General features: G+C 45.8%; 1 protein-coding gene across 3 annotated transcripts in view; it reads left to right on the top strand.

Annotated features, from left to right (window-relative positions):
• Nucleotides 1-23626, top strand: part of SGK3 (serum/glucocorticoid regulated kinase family member 3) — a 652786-nt gene that overhangs the window by 357595 nt on the left and 271565 nt on the right. For all 3 annotated transcript variants that reach the window (XM_086965820.1, XM_086965822.1, XM_086965821.1), the window contains one exon: nt 22678-22765. In XM_086965820.1, coding sequence (XP_086821946.1) covers nt 22678-22765 — 88 coding nt within the window. The remainder of the gene's footprint in view (nt 1-22677; nt 22766-23626) is intronic.

Below are 23626 nucleotides of genomic sequence, written 5' to 3' on the forward strand. Positions count from 1 at the left end.
AGGTCAGGGTTTTTAAATCAACCTCAGTCCATTTACGGGTCCTTCTAGTGCCCCGGGGTAGGTGCTTTAAGTGGTCATTAATATGTACCTCGCAGGTCACCAAATAATGGTCAGTCCAAACACAGGGGACTACATCCCTAAGGATGACATTTGGGTCTGTGGTCCATACTAAATCAAGAGTATGACCCTTGATGTGTGTGGGTACTTCCCAAGTTGAGTAAAACTCAAGGCGGACATAGTAGTGTCCAATTGGCGTGTGGGCAGGTCCCTATGGGGGCTATCCCAATGCAAGTTAAAATCTCCCATTATCAAGATGTTCTTATATCTTGTGCAAAGATCTGACATAATGGGAGCAAATAAGTCATTAAAAAGTGGGGTTGAGTTGGGCGGTCGGTAGATCGACAGAACCACCCAGCAAGAGTTATTCAGAGTAATCTTTGCTCCTACCAGATCAGCTAGATCCACTGTTTCTGATAGTAGTTTTCAGGGGGCATCTCTAGGATGCTCTCTGGTGCATTTGACATTAAATCCCACACTGGCATCAGTGCGGGTTTAATGTGCTGAGAAGTTTGGTACCAAACTTGTCAGTCTTCAGTGTAGCCATTATGGTGCTGTGGAGTTCGTAATGACAACCTCCCAGCACCATATACTCTTAATGGCATCACTACACTTACAGTGCCCAGGAATGGCCCTGGGTACTGTAGGGGCACAGGGCTCATGCACCTGTGCCCACACCTCTGGCATAGGGCACCCAGCTAGTGGGGTGACTGAGGTATGCCAGGGCATGGCACACAGGGATGTGTGCCATGTCGACTCTTTGTTTGGTTCTGTACTCAGACACTCAGCCTGCAAATGCAGTGTGCAGGTGTCAGGGTACAGGGCCCCTGAGAGTGGCACAATAAGTGCTGCAGCCCTCAGGGGTCTTCTCTGGTCACCATGCCCTGGGTACCATTTACTGGGGGCTGACAGGTGGCCAGAGATGCCAATTAGGTTTTACTTGCAACTTAGTTTTAGGGAAGGAACACAGGCCCTGGGTACCTGGTTGGCAGGATCCCAGGGCACACTCAGTCACAGCACATCAGTAGTTCATAAAAAAGTGGGGGCATACCAATGCAAGAAAGATGGCCCTTTCTCACAATCCTTGCCTGGCTAATATGGAAGCTCAACTTAACGGCTTCAGGCTCCAACCATTGAGGGGGTCGAGAGCTCCGATACCGGCGCCAGCAGCTCCCCTTTGCAGACCAGATCCTGATCAAGCACTATGATAATATAATGGGCACAATCCCCCTAGGGGAGTCCCGCTCCTGCCGCAGTTCTTAGCCAGCAACCACAGATCAACTAACAGCGCCGTCCGCCGACCCCGTAGGCAGCTTCACTGGAGTATGGGCTCCCAGCCCTTCGGGGGACAATCAAGGCTCCCAGAGTGCCACAGTCAATGGGAGAAGCTCCGCACTCAACACCTCTCAGGGGACTGCTGAGATCTCTGTATAGGCCCCAGTGTGTGTCGCTCCACCAACTAGGCCCAGAATCACGAGGCCACATCCCTTCCACTATGCCCCACACTTGCTGTCACTCAACTCCTGGAGCCCAACGGGGTCCTCTCCCAGCCACCAGCTTCAGAAGCGAACCCACCAGCGAAGGCATCGCACTCCTCGCGGGCACTAGCAGCGGCCTCGGACCTCACGTCCACCGTCCACCAATGTGTGGACCAATTTTAGCCTCGGTAGACCACGTCCCACACTCCCAGCTTTCTGCTCCTTACCTCTGGGTCCCTGGGGGGGCCGCCGACACTGTTGAAGTAATTTAGTCAGCGCCTTATCACTGCCCCAAGCCCCTCTGCAGCGCTAGGTATTCCGATCAGCCAAGATGTTCACAGCGGCCAGTCAGTGCCTTCGGACCCACTCTTCTTTGGCGCCGTCTGCTGCAGGCCTCAGCTCGGCCGCGGCAGGAGAGCTCAAGATGGCGCCCCCTCTAAGGTGCGCATAGCTGCACTCTCGCCTACCAGTCCAGGGCTCTGCCGCACCTCTCAACGAAGAGCCGACCGGAGAGGCACACCTTCTTCTGTAGTAGGGTATCTCTGTGTATAGTCATAATCTAGTGTATAATACCGCCCATGTGCGTGGACCCCGGCTTCAAAAATAATCTCTTACGTGTCAAATCATGCCGAACTGCAAAGACACTTAAGAGAGAATTTAAAGACAAATAATGCAGCCTATATCCACAGGCTACACTGTCCAGTATTTCAACTAGAAATTCCACCAAACCAAACCACATACAACACAGCCTGCCCAGTTTCTTCCATAGAGAAACTTGCCTCTATCAGTAAAAGAACTCTGGAATGATAGAGAGAAAGGCATGGACAGACAAGCCCCATAGGCTGCCATTATGTGGCTTAAATAGGATACTGTGCCTTTAAGAGAACCTTCCAGAACTTCTCCCAGTATCCCGGAATGCACAGCAGGTCCCTTTTACTTTCAGTTCTTTTTTCGGGCTCCTGCAAACAGGACCCTGGCATTGAGCTCTCCCTTTTTCAAGGGTTTATATTGGATTTTTGTTCACTTTTTGATAAAAGTGTTTGCAGTTGATAGGCTTTTTTGGGCTCTAAAATGCCTGCTCTTTTCGACAAATGCCCAGCATGTGGAAGGAAGAAGTCCAAGACTGATCCACACGACGTCTGCATTATCTGCCTCCCTGAAGCACATGTCCCTGAAGAATGTGACATCTGCCAGCACCTTTCAGACTCCTCGATGCCGCCCACTTTCTCGAGGTCCTCGACGTCGAGGATCCCCTCGCGCCGACCGTCTTCTCGACGGTGACCGGCGGTGACGTCGAATCTTCACGCCGTCTCGACCCGGAGCCCCGGGGAGATGGTGGACACACCGTCGTCATCCCTCTCGACGTCGTCGTCGATGCAATCGACGCCGACGGCGACCTGGACCGTTTGCTGGTCTTCCTGCCTCTGGGGAGCCCCCCAGAGGCCTCAGCAGAGGCAGTGGGAACCTTCCCAGCCTGCCCCGACCCACCTGCAGCCTGCAGTCGTCTCTCCTCCAGGCCTTGAAGCCTAATCTTCAGCCTTTCCCTCAGGGTCCGTGCTGAAATGTGCTGGCAGATGTCAAATTCTTCAGGGACATGTGCTTCAGGGAGACAGATAATGCAGACGTCGTGTGGATCAGTCTTGGACTTCTTCCTTCCACATGCTGGGCATTTGTCGAAAAGAGCAGGCATTTTGGAGCCCAAAAAAGCCTGAACAAACACACAGGAGTGAAGGGAAACACCAAGAAATATCAACTGCAAACACTTTTATCAAAAAGTGAACAAAAATCCAATATAAACCCTTGAAAAAGGGAGAGCTCAATGCCAGGGTCCTGTTAGCAGGAGCCGGAAAAAAGAACTGAAAGTAAAAGGGACCTGCTGTGCATTCTGGGATACTGGGAGAAGTTCTGGAAGGTTCTCTTAAAGGCACAGTATCCTATTTAAGCCACATAATGGCAGCCTATGGGGCTTGTCTGTCCATGCCTTTCTCTCTATCATTCCAGAGTTCTTTTACTGGTAGAGGCAAGTTTCTCTATGGAAGAAACTGGGCAGGCTGTGTTGTATGTGGTTTAGTTTGGTTTGGTGGAATTTCTAGTTGAAGTACTGGACAGTGTAGCCTGTGGATATAGGCTGCATTATTTGTCTTTAAATTCTCTCTTAAGTGTCTTTGCAGTTCTGCATGATTTGACAATTTAAGAGATTATTTTTGATTGCCGGGGTCTACGCAGAACTGGAGTTACAGGACAGAAACTACTCCTATCTTCCGTTGGGCTGTTCCAGCTTGGAACCGAGCCGGGCCACCAAAGTGCTCACAATTCCACTTCAAGCCCGCCGGGCCGCAGCAATGCTGGGGCCGGAGGGGCTGCAGAAAGCAAGCAAATCTGCAGGTAGGCGGAAAAGAAGGCACACCACCGACGCCGGGACGTCTGCCCAAGCTGTTAAACGCTTCGGGAAGCGCTGATGGGCTCCGGTATGGGCGATACAGAGAAGCAGACAAGGTCTGGAGAAAGTGTGTAGCTGTAATGGCGACTATGCACCTGTGGATGCGTGTGCGAACAAGTGTCGTTGAAACCATTGGCTAGAAATAATCCCATCAGACCACCCTTAAGGTGGAATTTGCGTCATGTGGGATGTTCACTGATCATTCCATGTCACAATGGACCATATAGTGCCGATGTAAAACTGGATGTCAGAAGTCTAGCCATGATATCCATCATGAAGTGATATTTGCTAAAGTGCAGTGCTCAAGTGACAGTGAAAAAAATATAAAATTAAAATTGACTACGCAGGCGCTGTATGACATTCAAAGCGCAGTCTGTGTGTCAAAGGATAAAACCATGCCCAGTAGTAAGACTACCTCTATGCGCTGTGCAGGTCGGTCGACATGTTTCAGCCTATGGGGCATTGCCCGGGCTTTCTTCAGGACCATGAATAGAAAAGCTACTGCAACTGTAAGTGATGTGTGAAGTGAAAACACAACAAAGGATATACTTAAAAAAGGGTACATATCTACCAGGAAACATCACATTTGTATGTCCACTGGAAGGAGAGAAGGAAATCTTCTTCCTAAAAAACACAATGTGTTACAAAAACACTATGTTATACACACTCATCCATATGAATACACAGAGACCATACATACAAGACACACCCGCACGAATGAATTGCATTCGGCGTTTCAATAGAAATAAACGTAGTAGTTTCAACAACATAAGGCATTTCCTTATGGTGTTACTCACCCAGCTTTGTGTGGGTGAAGACCTCACCTCACCCGGCGACCGCTCGGGAGTATGAGGCCCCGCTCTACAGTGTAGAAAAAAGGACACAATGAGCATCTAGATTCGCTGTGTCCATGCAAATTGCTCTACACAATAACCCAACAGACGTCTGTTAGTATCCCAACTATCCTACCAAATCACTAACCCACCATCAGACACTATGAAAAACACACAAGCTGTTGTTTTTTGTCAAAAGACATACAATTACTTAGGAATGCCTCTAATAGCTGTTTAGTGACTCAAAAGAACCTGCCTTTAATTGCAGTATCTAGTTGTTGTTAAGAAGTACCAATCTCTCCCCCTTGGATAGTGACTGGGGCTATCTTATTGTAAAAGGCCACTTAAGTGCCCAGATATATAAACCTGAAGCCATGTCTCAAAAGATCTCCTACTCTATGCCTCACAAAATTATCTATGGTAAAGGGCTATCTAGATGCCCAGCAGAATAAACCCAGTATCAAAAAGTCCTACAGGAACCCCAGAGTCGAGTAAATTTATGGGGTGAGGAGACCAACAGGGAGCTCACCTGTCCGTCGGTGCCTCCCAGGATTGTAGCGAGCGGAAGTGGAGGTGTTCGCCAGAAACGCCCATAGCCCTTTAGTAGCCGCCGAAGGAAAAAAGAGCTGTGGAAGGAAGCGCGCGTGTTTTTCATAGTGTCTGATGGTGGGTTAGTGATTTGGTAGGATAGTTGGGATACTAACAGACGTCTGTTGGGTTATTGTGTAGAGCAATTTGCATGGACACAGCGAATCTAGATGCTCATTGTGTCCTTTTTTCTACACTGTAGAGCGGGGCCTCATACTCCCGAGCGGTCGCCGGGTGAGGTGAGGTCTTCACCCACACAAAGCTGGGTGAGTAACACCATAAGGAAATGCCTTATGTTGTTGAAACTACTACGTTTATTTTTTATTTTTTTTTATTTTTATTTTTTTATTGAAAGTTCACAACAGCCAGATGTACATTAAAATCATCATTATACATAAATATATCAACGTAAAATATAGACATATATAAGTACATTTGATAATATAATAAATACGATATGAGCAGCATAAACCATTAACAATATTTGATAAAAAAAGACAGGAGTAAATAACCGGGTAAAACCAATCATACAAAGAATTAGCCATGGCATCTCTCGATATAATCTAGTCTAGAGGGCCGTGCATCTTGCCTTCCTCCAGCTAGCCACTGGTGCCCATACACGTAAACCCATTTCTCTGGATTTGGTTCCTTTAAGGGCATAAAGTTCCGATTCAATATTGTGAATCCCTAACAGCCTACACATCCACATTTGGAAGGTTGGAGGCTCCACATCCTTCCACGCAGCAGCGATTAATATCCTGAGAACAGCTGTCGAGATAAAAACCAGCGCCTCTATCTCTATGCTCAAACCTAGTTTTACATCACAACCAAATATTAAAAGTGTAGGGGATAGGTCAATTTTGACAGCTAGCAGCCCCTCTAAAAACTTTTCAATTTCATTTTTAATTGGTCCCAACTTTATACAATTGCAAAACATATGTAATACGTCTGCTGGCCCATTGCCACACCTAGGACAATTATGGTCTAATCTCTTACCCCATTTGAACAGTTTAGCTGGTGTATAGTATAAGTTAAAAAGAGTCTTAAAATGCTGTGCTCTTAGATTTGATGATCTCAGAAACCTTTTGTCCATTACCAGTGCTCTGTCGAGATCAATGTCAGGATCCTGCAGTTTGGAAGCCCAGCTCTCCTCCACCTTGATCAAATCATCAGGGAGGCTCTCCATAAGTAACCTGTACAAATCTTTGATTCTATGACCTCCACCTTTCAGATAATCTAATAAAGCACAGTCATTAGATACATTCAGACCCGGTCTTTTCGACTTAATGATATTAACCAGCTGCATATACTTAAATACTTGAACCCCTTGGAGTGAAAACCGTGTCCTCAGCAATTCTAAAGGCCTGCAGACATCTTTAATCATTACTTGGCCTAATGAATTAATCCCTTGTCTTTCCCAATGTTTCCATGGGCCATCATCACTTAAATGCGGAAATAAATCTGACTTCCATAATAGGGTGTGCTGATTATACTTTGGGATGTCCTGATCTTTACAGATAGATGACCATATCCCCCAAATATCTCCAATAGTCTTATAACCAGAGGCTTTAAAGAGACGTTTGTCATGTTTCCTTGACAATATCCCATGTACTTCCCCCCCCAGTGCCAGGTGGTAAATAGTAGGGATGGCTCCCTGGCTGTATCTAGCATCATCTGGGAAGAAAAGCACGGACATCCCTGTAAGGAAGCAGGCCCAATTGTAATACCTGAGATTGGGCATTCCCAACCCCCCCTTTTCTTGAGGAAGGGACATGAGCCTACTAGATCTCCTAACCTTGCCATACTGCCATACAAAATTCATGAATATAGACTCCATTTCCTTTATCAACGCATCTTCAATTTTGAAAGGGATAGACCTAAATTTATACAAAATTTTAGGAAAAATAGACATTTTAATGACATTTGCCCTTCCTATAACTGATAGATGAAGTTTGTCTATTCTCCTTAAATCCTGTTTAATTTTAATAAGTAATGGCTCAAAATTATCTTTAATAATGTCCTTTGGCTGGGCATTAATTGTAATTCCTAAATAAACAACTGAGTCCAGATATCTATTATCCGTTTTATTTATATTACCGGTGCATAATACCTGCGTCTTAGCTACATTAAGACGGTATCCAGATAGCCTCCCAAATTCAGAAGTGATTCTAACAATTTCATTCAGGGCACCATCAGGATCCGTGGTTAAGATAGCAACGTCGTCCGCATAAGCGAGTACTTTAGTGCGAAATCCTTTGGTAACAACTGGCTTAATTTTACTATCCATTAATAGATTAATTAGAGGGTCTATATACAGAGCAAAAAGAAAGAATGGGTGAGCACGGGCACCCTTGTCGCGTGCCCCTTGAAATGTAGATCTTCCCTGACTGCTCACCCATAAGATGGATCCTAGCCGTTGGGTTGACATACATAGCACAAATTGCCTGTAGGAATTTAGGGCCAAAACCTCTGTCTCTCATTACCCGCCACAAGAACCTCCACCTGACGCGGTCGAAAGCTTTTTCTGCGTCTAGAAGGGTCATAGCGGCCCTACCCCCTTCGGCAGCTTGTATATCAAATAATGTGATGACTCTCCTTATATGATCGGTCGTACCTCTGCCTGGAATAAAACCGTGCTGCCAGGGAGAAACCAGGGTCCCAATGATCTCGGCCAGCCGTGTCGCCATGATTTTAGCATATAGTTTATTATCACTATTTATTAATGATATAGGTCTGTATGACCCAGGACTCTCTTTCGGTTTCCCCTTCTTATGGAAGACCACAATATTTGTTTCGGTCCAGGATTCCGGGATAGCCCCGGTATTGATAACCCCGTTAAATAGATCCTATAATAAGGGTGTTATTACTTCCCTTAGACATTTATATACTTCCAAAGGAATGGCGTCAGGTCCTGCCGCCTTGCCTGATGCTAAATCCTGTAATGCCTCGGATAATTCATCCATAGTTATACTACATTCCAATTTTTCTCTCTGGTTAACGGTGAGTTTGGTACCCATTTCCGGCCAGTTTATACCCGGATCATCATTTTCTGACTCTTCCTTATAAAGCTCTTGGTAAAATCTCTTGAAGACATCAAGGATTTCATCTGACTTTTTATAAGTTTGATCTCCTTCCTTTATTTCAGTTATGATATTCCTTGAAGCAGCCTGCCTTATCCGCAGAGCCAGAGCCTTACCAGCACTTTCCCCTGTTTCGTACATTCCAGATCTATATGAATGATATCCGGCTGCAGCTTTTTTTGCCAATTGTATCTGGAGTTCAGCCTTGATACTATTCAGTCGCTCTAAGCTTAGATTACCCTGACACCCCTGACATACATCTTTCCTATGCTGTTCCTCTGCATCTGCCAATTTACCCAATAACCGTTCCCTCTCTATCTTGCCTTTCTTCCACATTCGCCAACATAACTGATTGTCTCACCTCTCAGACCAGCTTTAAAACTATCCCAGACAACGTTGCGGGGAGCACTATATCTATTTGCATCAAAAAATGACTGACACCAAGTTTTCAAATGCGAGATATAATTTTTATCCATTAGAAGCTTCCTATCGAAAGTCCAGGGTCTAGCTTTTTTCCCTTGTTCACTGACAGCAAATGTTAACACAAGGGGATTATGATCCGAAATTATTTTAGGCAACCTTGCTATTTCCACATTTGGAAGATAATTAGCTGTTATCATGAAATAATCCAGTTTGGTATATTTATTAAAAGGGTGTGAAAAATATGTGAACCCTGGATTATCTCTCTTTAAACTTCCCCACACATCTATCAAACCATGGGATTTAATAACAGAGGATAGCGCCTTATATACCCGTGGCTTCCGACCTGTATATACACTCCTGTATGTAAAATCTGCTGAGATATTTAAATCTCCACAGATTATTACCGGGGCTGACCAATTTGTTAACTCTTGCTCTAAATAATCCATTACTGCCGGATCATCGAGGTTAGACCCGTATATTGTACAAATTGTGAAACCTATGTTCATTTCACATATAGCCCAACGTCCAGACATATCTGACTTACATCTTTTAACCCCCCCCCCAATCCTGTCTTTCCAATGATTGCTACCCCTTTTATCGTAGATGTTTGTGAAGAACATGATAAAATTTCATATCCCCTAAAATTCAACCAGTGTTTATTTTTCCACGGCAAATGAGTTTCTTGAAGGCAGAGAATATCGGCCCCTATTATCTTAATATACTCCTCCAACCTCCCTCTTTTTTTCCAGTTATTCAAGCCACCTATGTTAAGGCTTACTACGTTTAGCTTAGACATAGCCCTGCAAAAAACCGTATCCATTGGTCTATCCAATCAATTATTCCCCTGAACACTTCAAATGAATAGAATACCATTAACATTGATGATCTAACATCTTCGACAATATACATCTTAACTGCGAGAACTTTCTTTTTTTTTGCTTTCTCCCCCCCGTGTCCCACCCTCCCACCCCGTGTCGCAACCCCCCCTGAACCCACCCCTGACCCTGACCCCCACCCTGAAGGAGCGCGCAGACTGAGTCTGTGCGTGTGATGGATGCAGCGTGCAGTGGGCTCTGAATTCAAAAATAAAAATACATATAATTGGGAAACACCCTTACCCTAAAAATTTTCAAAACCAACTAAAGTAGAAACCAATTGATTCCCCCTTTTTTTTTTTTGCCTTATTTGCCTTATTTTTTTTTTTCTTTAAACTGTTTTAACTCCTGAAGACATACAATAACACAGCACAACCTCAAACCTTTGAAATTTATACTTTGCCCTTAGCCGCCCATATTAGCACTGTTATACCACCCTAGGGCTACTCTAATTTAGGAGCGCTACTTAAACATAAGCCCAATCTATACTGAGTTTAAAAAGTCCCGAGCTTTGATTTCTGAGGGAAAATAAAGAGTCTTTCCCTGATGAATAACTTTAAGTTGAGCTGGATTAATGAGATACACCTGTATTTTTTTGTCCTGAAATGGCTTGATTAGCTGTCTTAATCTCCATCACCGTTCCACAGTAGTGTGGCAAAAATCCGGCCTTACAAAGAAAGAGCCACCCTCAAAAGCCCTCTTAGAATCTGGTCTGGCTTTTTCTGCAATAGATTGGCGCAGCAAGAAGTTTCCTATGTATATCAAGATTGCTCTGGGCTTATCATCTGCTCTAGCATTCTGCCTCATCCTGAATGGTATACGATGTGCTCTCTGGATTTCAGTAGTCCAGTTCCACCCTGCGACATCTGGGAATGCTTTCTCGAATATTTTAACAATAAAGGCCTTAGCGTCCTGTCCTTCACATCCTTCCGGAATCCCTAAGACTCTAAGGTTGTTTCTTCTTAGTCTATTTTCTAAATCCTCCAGCTTCCACTGGACGTCCTGTGCTTGTGTGTCTAGGGATTCCACTTTTCTTGTTGCGGTTGCCACCTCAGCTTCAGTAGAGACGATTCTCTCTTCCAGATTTAAAACCCTATCTCCCATGTTCTCACAAGCTTTTGAAAGCTTCCTGACCACCCCTTTCATTTTCCTCATAGTAGCCTGGGCCTTGAGGCTATCAGATCTGGTCTCCTCACGATGTGCTGTGATACCCTGATGGATCGATTCCATCATTAACATCATTGAGTTCATTGAGGGTTGTGTGGTATCCTGTGATATTGATAAGGGCACCTGATCCTGCAGGGGGTCTGCCGCCTGGTTTAGGTTACCCTGTAGCAGAATCGTAGGGGAGTGGTCCCATGTTAGATCATCTTGACCTTTTTGAGAGTGCGATATTTTAACTGTCTGTGGTGGCTCCCCTTCTGGGTCACTTTCTGTTTCTAGATTACTGCCGTCGATGTCCGAGCTATGGAGCTCATCTTCCTCGTCATCAGCTGACCAGTCGGCCTCCTCAGTCACTGAGAAGAAACACTCGCTGGGGGTTTTCTCTTTCTCTTTCTCTTTCTCCTTCTCTTTCCCCCCATCCGTTAGGCCATTCCGGGTGACAGATTCACCTCTCTGATCTTGATCTTGACCTGAGGTTTGACCTAAGGTATGACCCTCCATGGGGCTAGCCGCTGCATTCTCTGCTAGTACACCACCTGTACAACCTGTACCCAGAGAGTGATGCTCATCTGGGTCTGGGTCTGGGTCCGCCCGACAAACACTCACAATAATGTCGGCAGTTTGAGAAGGGACTTCATGATTAAGCACAGGCTCGATTAGACACTCCACTTCCCCAGCTGAGGATGCTGTTGCCATCTCAGTAACTGCGATAGATTTGTTGACGGGCTCTTTGCCTGCCCACTCACAAGTCCCAGATCTTTCGCCCCCAGGAGCCCTGCTATCAGCATCAAGATCCACTGTAGCCATGACAGCCGCATCCTGACCTGATTCTTGCTCCACCCGATATTCTCGTTAGTAGGTAGTAGTAGTGGTGTTAACCCTGCCACAGACACCATCTCCGTATTTTTACTTTTCAATTTTTTCTTCTCTTTCTCTTTCTCCTTACGATTCATGAGCTCAACTACGCTCACTGTTGCTGTAGCGGCAGCTGTGGCAGCAGCTTGTCTTGTCCTAGCTGCTGGGGGCCTCATTCCCTTAGGAGTACACAGCACCGATGCCAGTTGTTTCTCTGTAGCCCTAGAAAATATCACTGCTTCGCTTTTTTCAAAGTCTGTAGTTCCCTCTGCGACAACAGCTATTGGGCTAATAGTCTCTGTATCCCTTGTTTCCCTTGGAGTAGGTCTGATTTCGGCGTTTCGCCTCCTAGACGCAGGCTTACCTCCTGAATTCAGCTTTGTAGCCATACACGTTGAAGGCTGCCACTCCGCTTGTTTCGTTCGTACCTGCTGATGTACCTGGTGGTGTCTCCGATACCTGCCTCTGCACCTCACGGGCTCCGCATTACACTTCCCGCCTCCGCCGCTGTTGCTGTGGCTAGAGCCGCTCACCTGGTCAGTGTGGACCCGCCCCCTGAGTCCGTGAGCTCTGCGGGCTCTACCGGCGTCCCTGCCGGCAAGCCCGATCCTCAAGAGAAGTGCCGCGGCAGCCCTCAGCACCCCAAAAGACAGCGCCTTACGGTAGGAAGAAAAGAACGGCATCGGGTTTCCAATGTTGTTTTTAGAAAATCCTGATCACTTTTTTTTTAATTTCCCCGCATTTTATCCTTGATATGCATGTTTTTTAATTAGCGCTCGGTGGTATTCATGTTCAAAGCAGCCGCCATTTAAGGAAGAGAATCCCTCTCTCGACCCTGAACGGAGTGGCGCGCCTAATTTGTCGGGGTGTTTCCTAGGATCGTCCCGGCAGAGCCATCACTGCTACACGCTGCAGCTCAGCCGTGGGTCACGGCCGCCATCTTGCCCCCCGTACTACGTTTATTTCTATTGAAACGCCGAATGCAATTCATTCGTGCGGGTGTGTCTTGTATGTATGGTCTCTGTGTATTCATATGGATGAGTGTGTATAACATAGTGTTTTTGTAACACATTGTGTTTTTTAGGAAGAAGATTTCCTTCTCTCCTTCCAGTGGACATACAAATGTGATGTTTCCTGGTAGATATGTACCCTTTTTTAAGTATATCCTTTGTTGTGTTTTCACTTCACACATCACTTACAGTTGCAGTAGCTTTTCTATTCATGGTCCTGAAGAAAGCCCGGGCAATGCCCCATAGGCTGAAACATGTCGACCGACCTGCACAGCGCATAGGAGTAGTCTTACTACTGGGCGTGGTTTTATCCTTTGACACACAGACTGCGCTTTGAATGTCATACAGCGCCTGCGTAGTCAATTTTAATTTTATATTTTTTTCACTGTCACTTGAGCACTGCACTTTAGCAAATATCACTTCATGATGAATATCATGGCTAGACTTCTGACATCCAGTTTTACATCGGCACTATATGGTCGATTGTGACATGGAATGATCAGTGAACATCCCACATGACGCAAATTCCACCTTGAGGGTGGTCTGATGGGATTATTTCTAGCCAATGGTTTCAACGACACTTGTTCGCACACGCATCCACAGGTGCATAGTCGCCATTACAGCTACACACTTTCTCCAGACCTTGTCTGCTCTTTTGTGTGTTTTTGTATTCTAGAGTAGGGGAGCGAGCAGAGAGGTCAGTAAATATTCCCCTGGACCCTCCAATACATGTTTTGTTTTTTACGATACAGAGAAGCAGCGGTGCCGGAGGGATAGGAATATATGTCCTATCTCGCCGCCATTTTGGCCACGCCCCCACATCCACTTATTTAATAGTTTTTTAACTTTATTCGAAATAGGCTTGTAATTCATATCATACAACCCACCTATATCCTCTGTAAAAAACAAAACCAAAAAAAACGTTCCAAATAGCATTTTGGTTGAGTGTGTGCACACGAACTACATTCAGGCAGCAATTTTTCCACAACTACTTATTGGCCTTATTAACTTTGTATCCACCTAAAGTGTAAAGGGTTAAGTCTCAAAATCCTCTTTTCCACAGATCTCTCTGGTACCAATAATATTATATCGTCCACATATAATTTAAATTTGGACATTTGAGACAAAGGTGGCTTAAAGCCTTCATCTTGTCTTGTAGCTTGGGCTAAGGGCTCAACAAAATAGGCAAAAAAGAGCAGGTGAGATGGGGCAGCCCAGCCTAGCTCCTCTTAAACTTTAAATAAACCGGCATTAGATGCGTTTAAAATTATTTTTGCATCAGCCTTAGTATACATTCATCTTATTAATCCTGTGGTTTGAGAAGAGAATTCAAATATCTTCAGAATTCAAATTTTGTTTCCCAGACCAATCCAATTTAGTGGATCCCAGACCACAAGATCAAATGTCTTTTACCATTTAAAGGATACATTTCTGCTGGTACCTGTTTTGTGGCACATAAATGAAGAGACACTAATTGGTATTGGTGCAGATCTGCTACCCTGCAATGAAGCCTTTCTAATCTTCATGAATCAGATTGGGTGCTTATTTATTCAGCCTATTTGTGAATATCTTCATTGTAATTTTATAATCTGCATTAAGCAGTGTAATAGAATGATAGGAGTTAGGATCTAGAGCATCTTTGCCTTTTTTCAGAAAACACACCACATTGCCCCTATTAAAAGACGGAGGACGGGGGTACCTGCTTTTCAAAATGAAGTTAGCCATTTCTAACAATAAAGGATTTAAAAGATGTGAAAAAAAACCTTATAAAATTCCGATGTGAACCATCCTGGCCCACCTACTTTACCCCCAGGAATACTCTTCACTATGTCCTCCAATTCTTGTAAGGTGAATGGACTGTCTATAAAAAATAACAGTCCTCCCCTGATAAAACTGGGCTTAAGATGTGTTTTAAAATGTTATTGTGTCTGTAGGTCCGTGAAGGTCAGGGGGCAGCCTGGTTAAACTGGGTCTCACACATCAGACCGGCCTAAAACATTGCTCTCCAACACTCGCCTTGGAAATCACTAATTAACCCAATTTGGAATTCCTTAGATGACTTCTTTGCTGTCCCCAAACCCCCTTGAACTGATGCTCCTCACTTCTAACTTAGGACTCATCATGTCTGATACCTCACCAAAGTCCTCAAAAAGGCTGTCAACCTCCTACTCACCGATCACCTGAAAGGAAACAATCTGCTAGACCCCTCCCAATCCGAATTCTGAGCCAACCACAGCACGGAGATGTCCCTGATTGCCGAAACAGACAACAGCCGCACCCGCACCCTACTCGACAAAGGAGAATCGGCCGCCCGATCCTTCTTGACCTCTCTACTGCTTTTGACACCATCTCCCACCACGCACTCCTTGGATGACTGCACCAGATGATAATCCAGTACGACTCTCTAAGATGGATATGATCGTTCTGGCTCACCCAGAGAATCCTCCTCCCTTCCATTATGCCACAACCCAAGTTCACCATATGCGGCGTCCCTCAGGGATCATCCCTCAGTCCAACCCTCTTCAACATCTACATGTCGCCACCAGCAGACATAATCAGAACCCACAACATCATCTCCTACGCCGACAAAATCCAGCTCGTCCTTTTGCTGTCAGCCCACCCAACCACTCCCAAGGCCATCTTCCAAAACTGCATGAAGAATGTCTCATCCTGGATGAAGGAAAACTGGCTAATGCTCCACAGTGGCAAAAAAGGAGTGACGATTTTAGGCAACCACAACTCGCTCTGGAACGACGCCTGGTGGTCATCAGACCTCGGACCTACACTCACACCGAAAGACCACGCCTGCAACCTCGGCATCATCCTGGATAGACAACTCTCCATGAAATGACAGGTCAACGTCCTCTCCTCAGCCTGCTTCTACACTCCCCCATGCGCTGCAAAAACTATAAAATGGCTACCCATCAGCACCAGAAAAACAGTAAAACAAGCCTTCAATACCAAACTGTCTGGACTACGGCAACTCACTATATGCAGACACCCCCTGCAAACTCATGAGAAGACTCCAGACCATACAGAACACAGCAGCCAGGTTGATTATCAGCCTATCCAAAAGGACCCACATAACCCAGCACCTGAGATACCTCCACTGGCTCCCCATCCAGAAAAGATGCCAGTTCAAACTACTGCCCCACACCTTCAAAGCCCTCCATGACCAAGGACCTGCATACATGAACTACTGCCTGAACTTCCACCAACCATCCAGAAACTTCCGATCCACCCACCTTGACCAGACAAAGCGCATCCGTAGATGCCGCGCCGGAGGACGCTCAGTCTCACACCTCTGCAGGGTGCTAGAACGCCCTGCACCTCCCAGCATCACCCTCGCTAACAGACTTCAGGAAGAGACTCAAGACCTGGCTCTTTAACTGAAACTTGCAGCCCAGCTCTTGGATACCTTCACAGGTAATAAGCTGTGCTATATAAATACAGATTGATTCATTGAAGGTGTGTCTCGGAAGACATTAGGCAGTCATTCTCCCCCCTCCAGTTATATCTTATATGATCCCCACACACTTGTATGCGTCTTTGGACCTGCCTCTTCCACACACAGCAGAGGTCCAACTTAGGCCTCCAGACACCCAAGGTCGGAGCTGCCCTAGGCATCATGTGTCCTTTTCGGCAATCACGAGACCCAGTTTCAGCACTGTCCTATTTGCAAGTGTGTAATCCTCTTTATCGACCAGTTGGAGGACTATTTTGGGGGAGAGGTCTATGAGGTGACGCATGACAGACTCCAGCGTGGCTTCGGCTGCATCCCTAAAAGTTTGAAGGACTGTGCACCCCATACTGTGTTAAAAAAATATATATATCATGTCCCAGTGTGGTGATGCCCAAGCTGCCCCATCCACAAAACCCCCTCAATGATACAGACTCTGGCAGAATGGTGCTGTGCCACAGGGGTGTCCCCTGTGTCAGTTTACTTTGCCACCCCATGTCCCTCAGTACTGTCCCCCAGACCTTCATGGTAGCTTTTTTTAAAGGGGAGGCTTGCAAGGATAATCGGCCGACATACATACATATAGTGTTGTGGGGGGTGGAGCCCATGTGCCAGTGATCAGCTTAAGAAACTGGCTCATGTTCCTTGATGTAGATCCAGTAATCCAGTATAAGCAGCAGATGTTATGAGCTGTCGATCTAGTGGGCATGCTGCTGATCCTTGTGTACGAGGTCAGGGACCACCGTGAGGAGGCATGTCGCAAATGTTTTGGCTAGTATTTTGGTTTCATGATTTGTTAGTGATATGGGTCTGTTTCATGTGCATAACTGAGGGGCCGCTCTGCCTGGTGGATTAGCATGATTAGTGATTCTTCCAGTCTTTGGGGGAGTTGTCCTGTTTCCTGTGCCTCTGCAAATAGTTGCAGAGGTGGATGAGTGGGCATATCTGATTGGCAGCGTAAAAATTCTGTAGGGAAACTGTTGGGGCTAAGTCTTTTACGCCTGTGGGAGGTGAGAGACAGCTTCTATCTCCTCGGCTGTGAGTGAGTCATCAAGCGTAAGGCAGTGTTCTGTGCCGATATCCACAGCAGTTGAAGATCAGAGAGATGTGCCTCGATCTCTGTCAGAAGACCTGGTGTTTGTTTATATAATTGGACATAGTATTCCGCGAATGCATTCGCTATCTTGTTAGGTGTTGTGCTTGGGGTGCCTCTGCTACCAGGAGCTAAGGCACCATGGAGACTTAATGCGCAGGGGGCACCGCACCTGCCGTTCTGGGTAAGAGGGGGAGGGCACAGCCAGTTAGGCCACAATCACAGAATTGTATTGCAGAAATCGAGGGCATGTGTGCTATGGGGTCGAGGAAATTGACGAGATGAGATAGGGTGTCAGGAACTCCTGACAGGAATGTGTAACCTCCTGTCCCATGGTTGTATTGTGGCCACACATTGCCTTGTCCCAGTGAATGTAGCCAGTAGATGTGATGAGGGTTGGGAGCGCGGCTGCAGCCCAACCAGTTCAAGGGTTGGGGTCTATCAACATGTTCAAGTCGCCACCAATTGTCGTGAGGCCCAGAGGGGGTTATGGGGGCGGTCAAGAGAAGTGCCTCACTGAGGCATGTGAGAAATGCCTGCGTAAGGGAAGATAGGCATATTTTGAACACAGCACAATGGGCAACATCCACACTGAACCCGCAACACGAAGATATCGGCCCAGATCATTGCGGTTGAACCTGGTGCACTAAGGGGAAGTTGAGTGTGCATTAGAATGTCTATGCCTCATGACCCACAGGGGAATCCAGAGTGGTATGCCACCTAGAAGCTGTATCTCTGGAGACACCTACAGTGGTTTCCCTCGAGGTGTGTCTCCTGCAGGAGGAGGACATCTGCTCCAAGTTGTTTAGTTCACCGGAGCATAGCCCTTCTCTTCATTTTTTTGAGAATGCCATTCACATTCCATGTTAAGTAGCGCACCGGGGTACATTCCTTATGTGAGTGCACATCAGGGCGGGAGGTCATAATGTCCTAGTTGAAGAAGAGCTATGATGTTGACCGCAGTGAGGCATGTGCTGTCTATGTGAAAGCTAAGAACTAGAAATAGTTTCTCTCCCTCCCAACCCCCACCCCATATTTCAAACAGTGAAGTAGCTGTCGTACAACTCCCTTCAACAATAAAGATACAGTTCAATGAAAACCCACAATAAACATACTCCCAGAGGTGGGCCTAGCTATGACACAGACTCCCTACACTTCCCATTGTGGCCAGCCCCAAAATATTCATCAAGTTGTGGAGTGTTGCCACTGCTACCAAGCCCCGTGTGCGTGCAGTGCAATCCATGAGTGTGTCACTGTTGTTTAAGGGTCCGTATCTGGTGGTCAACCATCCTAATGAACAATTATTCGTCCAGGCAGAGATGCCGCATGTGCCTTGTCCGAGGAGTTTGTGATCCCTCCCGGATCAGTTGAGTGGAGGCCTGGTCTTCTGAGGCAGAGGAGTAGTCAGCCCCACCTCAAGCTCCTCTATCGGTCACCGAGACTGTTCACCCCCTGCGTCACTTCCAGGCAGGAGGGATCGTCTGCCAGGAGTCTGTTGCGCCCTCCACTTGTTTCCCCGCTGGACGGATTTGTGGGTCCGAGTCCTCAATCCAAGCCCAGGCTTCTTCCACCGTGTCAAAGAAGTGGGCTCTGCCCTGATCAATAGTGTTGAACCCTGCTAGATATAAAAGCATATAGGTGATATGCATTGCTTTCATTTAGGCCTTGAATGCTGCTGTACTCTCACTGTGTAGTCGGGGAAGATCACAATCCTGGTCGATTGTAAGGAGAATGATTGTTGTGCAGGCCCATAATATGGCGTCCATGTCAAGGTAGTTCAGCAGTCGTAGTATCACAGGGCGGGGTGGAACCCCCGTGGGGGTACTTTTGAGTGAGCACCCTGTGTCCTCTCTCAGTGATAACGCATGACAAGATCTTGCATGGGGACCTACGTTCTGATCTAGTCAAGGAAGTCCGTCTCCTGATGGGTCCACTCTACCTGCTCTGCACCCTTACTAGGCACAGGTTGTTACATCCTCTACTCAACCCTCCAGCTGTAGCACCACATTATGGAGCTTAGTAAAGTCTATTTTGGGGGCGTGAACGTCTTCTTCCACACAGAAGACTCTGGTTTCCTCCTAAGTAGTGCAGTCTGCTACATTGTGGGGATCCTGCCACAAGAGGGTGCTCTCTGAGCCTACCCACTCTAATCTGGCCTTCAGTGCCTCCCTTGATTAATTTATGGCTTGCAGGATTTCATTGTTCAGCAAGGGCTGGGATTTGGCATCCCCCTGGCCTTACAAACCGTTCTATCTTACCTTGCAAGGAACCTGGAGTTCCCTGCCCTTTACCATGTCTGCAACAAGGGGCCGCTGGAGGGCGTTGTGCCTGTTAGTGAATGCTACAACCTCCCGGCTCACCAAGGGGCCCACGTGAACAGATATGGGCATAGGAAGTCCCTGTCACCATGTCCTGCTTGCCGTGTGTGGCCCACCTCGCCTCAGGAACCACTGAGGGCCACAAGCGGCTGTGGATCGGTCACTGGGGTGACCAGGAGAGAAAAGAATAGACGTCCAGGAGTAGCCCACTGATACCATGGCCTTACCACCTTCCTGGATCCAACATCGATCAGGGGCTCTGGATACTCCACTGCTGGGCTGTCCTGCGACTTCCTCCGAGCTCCCAACGAGATGCTCAGGCATGCACCTTGCTCTCTGGAAAGGAGGGAGGCTGCCGCTGTGGCTCCACAGGCCATGCTGGTCTACCACACAGAGGCTGTAGCATGACAAATCCCCCACCTCCCCGGCACACCGCTTCAGGCCATATCTTCTTGATGCACTAGTATGTAGCTGGGCTGGCGTTTGTGGTACACACTGTCACTCCTGGGGTTCCCGAGTCTGCCAGATGCCTGATGGCCGCCTGGGATGGCTCATACTCCAAAAGATACCCTGGGCTGGTGTGGAGTCGCAGGCAGTGTTGGCCACGCCCCCTCCAGATTAACTCTATCACAACCAGATCAACTAACAACAATACTAGATAGGCTCTACATCTAATTGATTTGACATGAAAATAGCTTAAGAACTGCTATTCTCTTTGGATGTGAAGCACACATTCAATGGGTAGACTGAGAAATAATGAAGTCATCACTCTTTAAATCCGAAATCAGCGTGGATTTAGAGGCTGGATTAGTGCATTCTACTCTTTACCTTCGGCCGGTGTACGAATGAATAGCAAAACATCTCCACATTGTCCCATTTTCCCCTATTATTTACTTGCTACCAACGTTGCAAAAGATAAGCAAACAAAAACAACTCCAAGGGCTTGACTTCCATCAGGACATATTCAAAATGTCAGCCTTTGTGGATGGTATCTTACTATCTTTCACTGCACCTAGGCAATTGCTACAAGAATTATTTTGCTTACTATAGGAATATCATTCATTGGCAATACTCCAGACTAAGCCGAGGGACAAAACTGGCTCCGACTTGCAGGATAAGTCTCCATTTAGATGGAAGTGAAAAGAGCTCAACTATTTAGACTGTCTGACGACCTTAATGTATGCATCAGAGTTACTCAGTCTACTGAACGAGATAAGAAACTCTTAAACTCATCTCATGGCACAGTCATGCCTTGTCATGGCTGTAAAGAATCACATCCCAACAATGGTGACTCAACCCTAAAAATTATACATGTTTCAGGCCCTGACCCAACCCCCAACCCACGCCCCCCCCTCCCCACTCCGGAAGCACATTCTCACAGCTACAAGGCATCGGCAACACTTATATATGAATGGTAAAAAAAATACCACTGCACAGACAAGCGTACACAATGCATCCTAGACAAGGAGGCCTGGGTATTCTACACCTACGTCATTACTATGAAGCCGTACGCACGTAAGAAGTAACAGTATTTGAACTTGTACATCTCCCCTAGACCTCACCATATATCTATTTAGCATAACACCCATTATAGAGAACTCCGCTTTCTTTCTGGAATTAGATAGAGGTCACTTTCAAACATACAAGATATGGGGTTGTTTTAGACTTTACATCTTAACTATAATGGGGAAAATGTGTTAATTTGATGACATTAAGGCTACTTATCACATCTCTAAGTAAGAGAGAGAGAGATACCTTTTGCAAATTAGGCACTTGGTGACGCCTCCTTGCATAAAGGAGGGCCTCACAAAGTCACTAACAGGTTTTGAAAAGTTCCTGCAAACATTAACAAAAATACAATTCCTTGTTTCCAGCATCTACGTCATGCTTAAAGCACAACTCTTCTCAGTTGGGTTTCGCTTATCAAGGACAACAGGGAAAGCCCTTAATACCCCATTAAAACATAACCAGAGAGACAAATTCATATACAAGCATTTTTGCACATCATGCAGAGGGGTGAAAAACACTCTCTAAGATTCTATATCAATACCACTACACTCCCACCCTGCTTTATTAAAATAGATAAGACACCAACCCAGAGCTTGTTGGAGACAGTGTAAGGAACTTAGTATAGTACTGCATATAAAAGGTAATGTCCCTAGATCAAGGAATTCTGTGGGAATGTGCTAACTAGTATATCCTAAAATGAAGGCGGAGATGTAGATAGAAGCCCAATGTTGATCATCTTATGAATCCCAGCAGCGAAACATCTGCCACTACTCCATTACATTAAAGTAGAGGGAAAAGGTTCTCCCACTTACTACAAGTTGCCAAACTGACTATTTTGAGTCTTAGGGGAACTACTACAACACCAACTTTAAATGTATGGCTCTAGAGGCTATGGCAACTGCTGTGCCTTGAAAAGATAGCATACAACCTGAAGGAGGAAACTCATACGATTAGAAGACTATGGACTCCAGTTCTGACTTGCCCGTTGATGTGAACAGGTTTAACATGCCCAAATAGACTTTAACGCCTAGGCTAATTGGACAATGAGTGGTACACGTTACTGCAGGTTTGGGTATAGCTAGACATGGGGGTAAGGAGGTGCACGTGAACTTGTCTATCCAGACATTAGCACAAAGAGTTCCTGTGTGTCACTTATGTTCAAGAAGCATATGCCTTCCTTAGGTTTTGTAACATGAAAATTCAATAATAATTATTGAAAACTAACCAGTGCTCATAATCACTTCTAAGCAATTCATACACAGTCAAAACCCAAACTTATTTAAACAATATTTCATTGTGTTGTGTAGAACACTAAGTGACAAGTTGCAACAATATTGGGGATGTGGTTATGTTTTTCAATGCATAGAGTTATTGTCAGCAACCCAAATCATAATATGTGCAAATCAGTAAAAAGAGAATTCTTCTGACCTCGTCAAATATACATCAAAATGCACAGGTGCCAAGAATCATGAATTTTGTTATGTTTGTTTACAGCCCCGAGGTGAAAGCATTTCTGCAGATGGACAACCCAAAACATTTCTCTGACCCTTCTGAAGATGAAGATGAAAGGAGCAGTCAAAAGGTAGTTGTTTTGTCTGAAAATAGTTAAAGAATGTGTCTAATTTATTAATTGAACAGCTACTGTTTTCATTATTTGTACGTTTTTTCTGTGGGGGGAATTCACATTGACTACAAACGATAGGTCATTGTTTAAGTTACCCAGATATTGTATCTTATTTTCGGAGTAAAGACATATCGTTTTTTAAAGAGAGGGGTAAATTACCATCACATCCCTCTTTCTTTTCCAGTCATTGCTTTTGAGCGGAATTGCTTCCCTTAACAGGAAAATGTTTTTTTGCTTTAAATCATTTCTTTCTACCTCCTTTTGTTGTTACGGGGGAATGTGATGCAGTGCTATACCTGCCCGTTCCTCTGGAGTGTGTGCCGAGATGTTCCTGAGGCTTTGGGTGGGGAGTGCAAAAATAACTTTCTCTCCTCAGGTCCCTACCACATCTCTACACTTTAGGAAGGGAGAGAGGGCCTCAACCAGATACATGTGTTGTAGGGTAACTTCAGAATAAAGAAAAAGACAGACTCCTCTTAGCAATGTAAAAAACAGCTCTTTACTGTCGTGACCGGTAGAGTGGCAAGTCTACACAAGTAAACAGCAGGTATCAATCTGCTGCTTCACAGGCAGCGTCTTTTACACAAAGTCAGACAATACTTTGTTACAAAATGTCAAATAATGAATCACTATGTAGGTATACCTTAGTTATGGAAAACATCATGCCACCTACAACCCTATACTTTAACCTAATTCACTCTACATCCGGTCTAGCAATGGTGAATGCATATTTATTGGAGTGTGTGCTTTACCATTGTGCTCCTAAGACCTCTTATCAGATTCTATGTGTTCTTGGCTAATTCATTCTCCTGATCCTAT

The sequence above is a fragment of the Lissotriton vulgaris genome, chromosome 4_1, assembly GCF_964263255.1.
Source record: "Lissotriton vulgaris chromosome 4_1, aLisVul1.2, whole genome shotgun sequence".
Taxonomy (NCBI): domain Eukaryota; kingdom Metazoa; phylum Chordata; class Amphibia; order Caudata; family Salamandridae; genus Lissotriton; species Lissotriton vulgaris.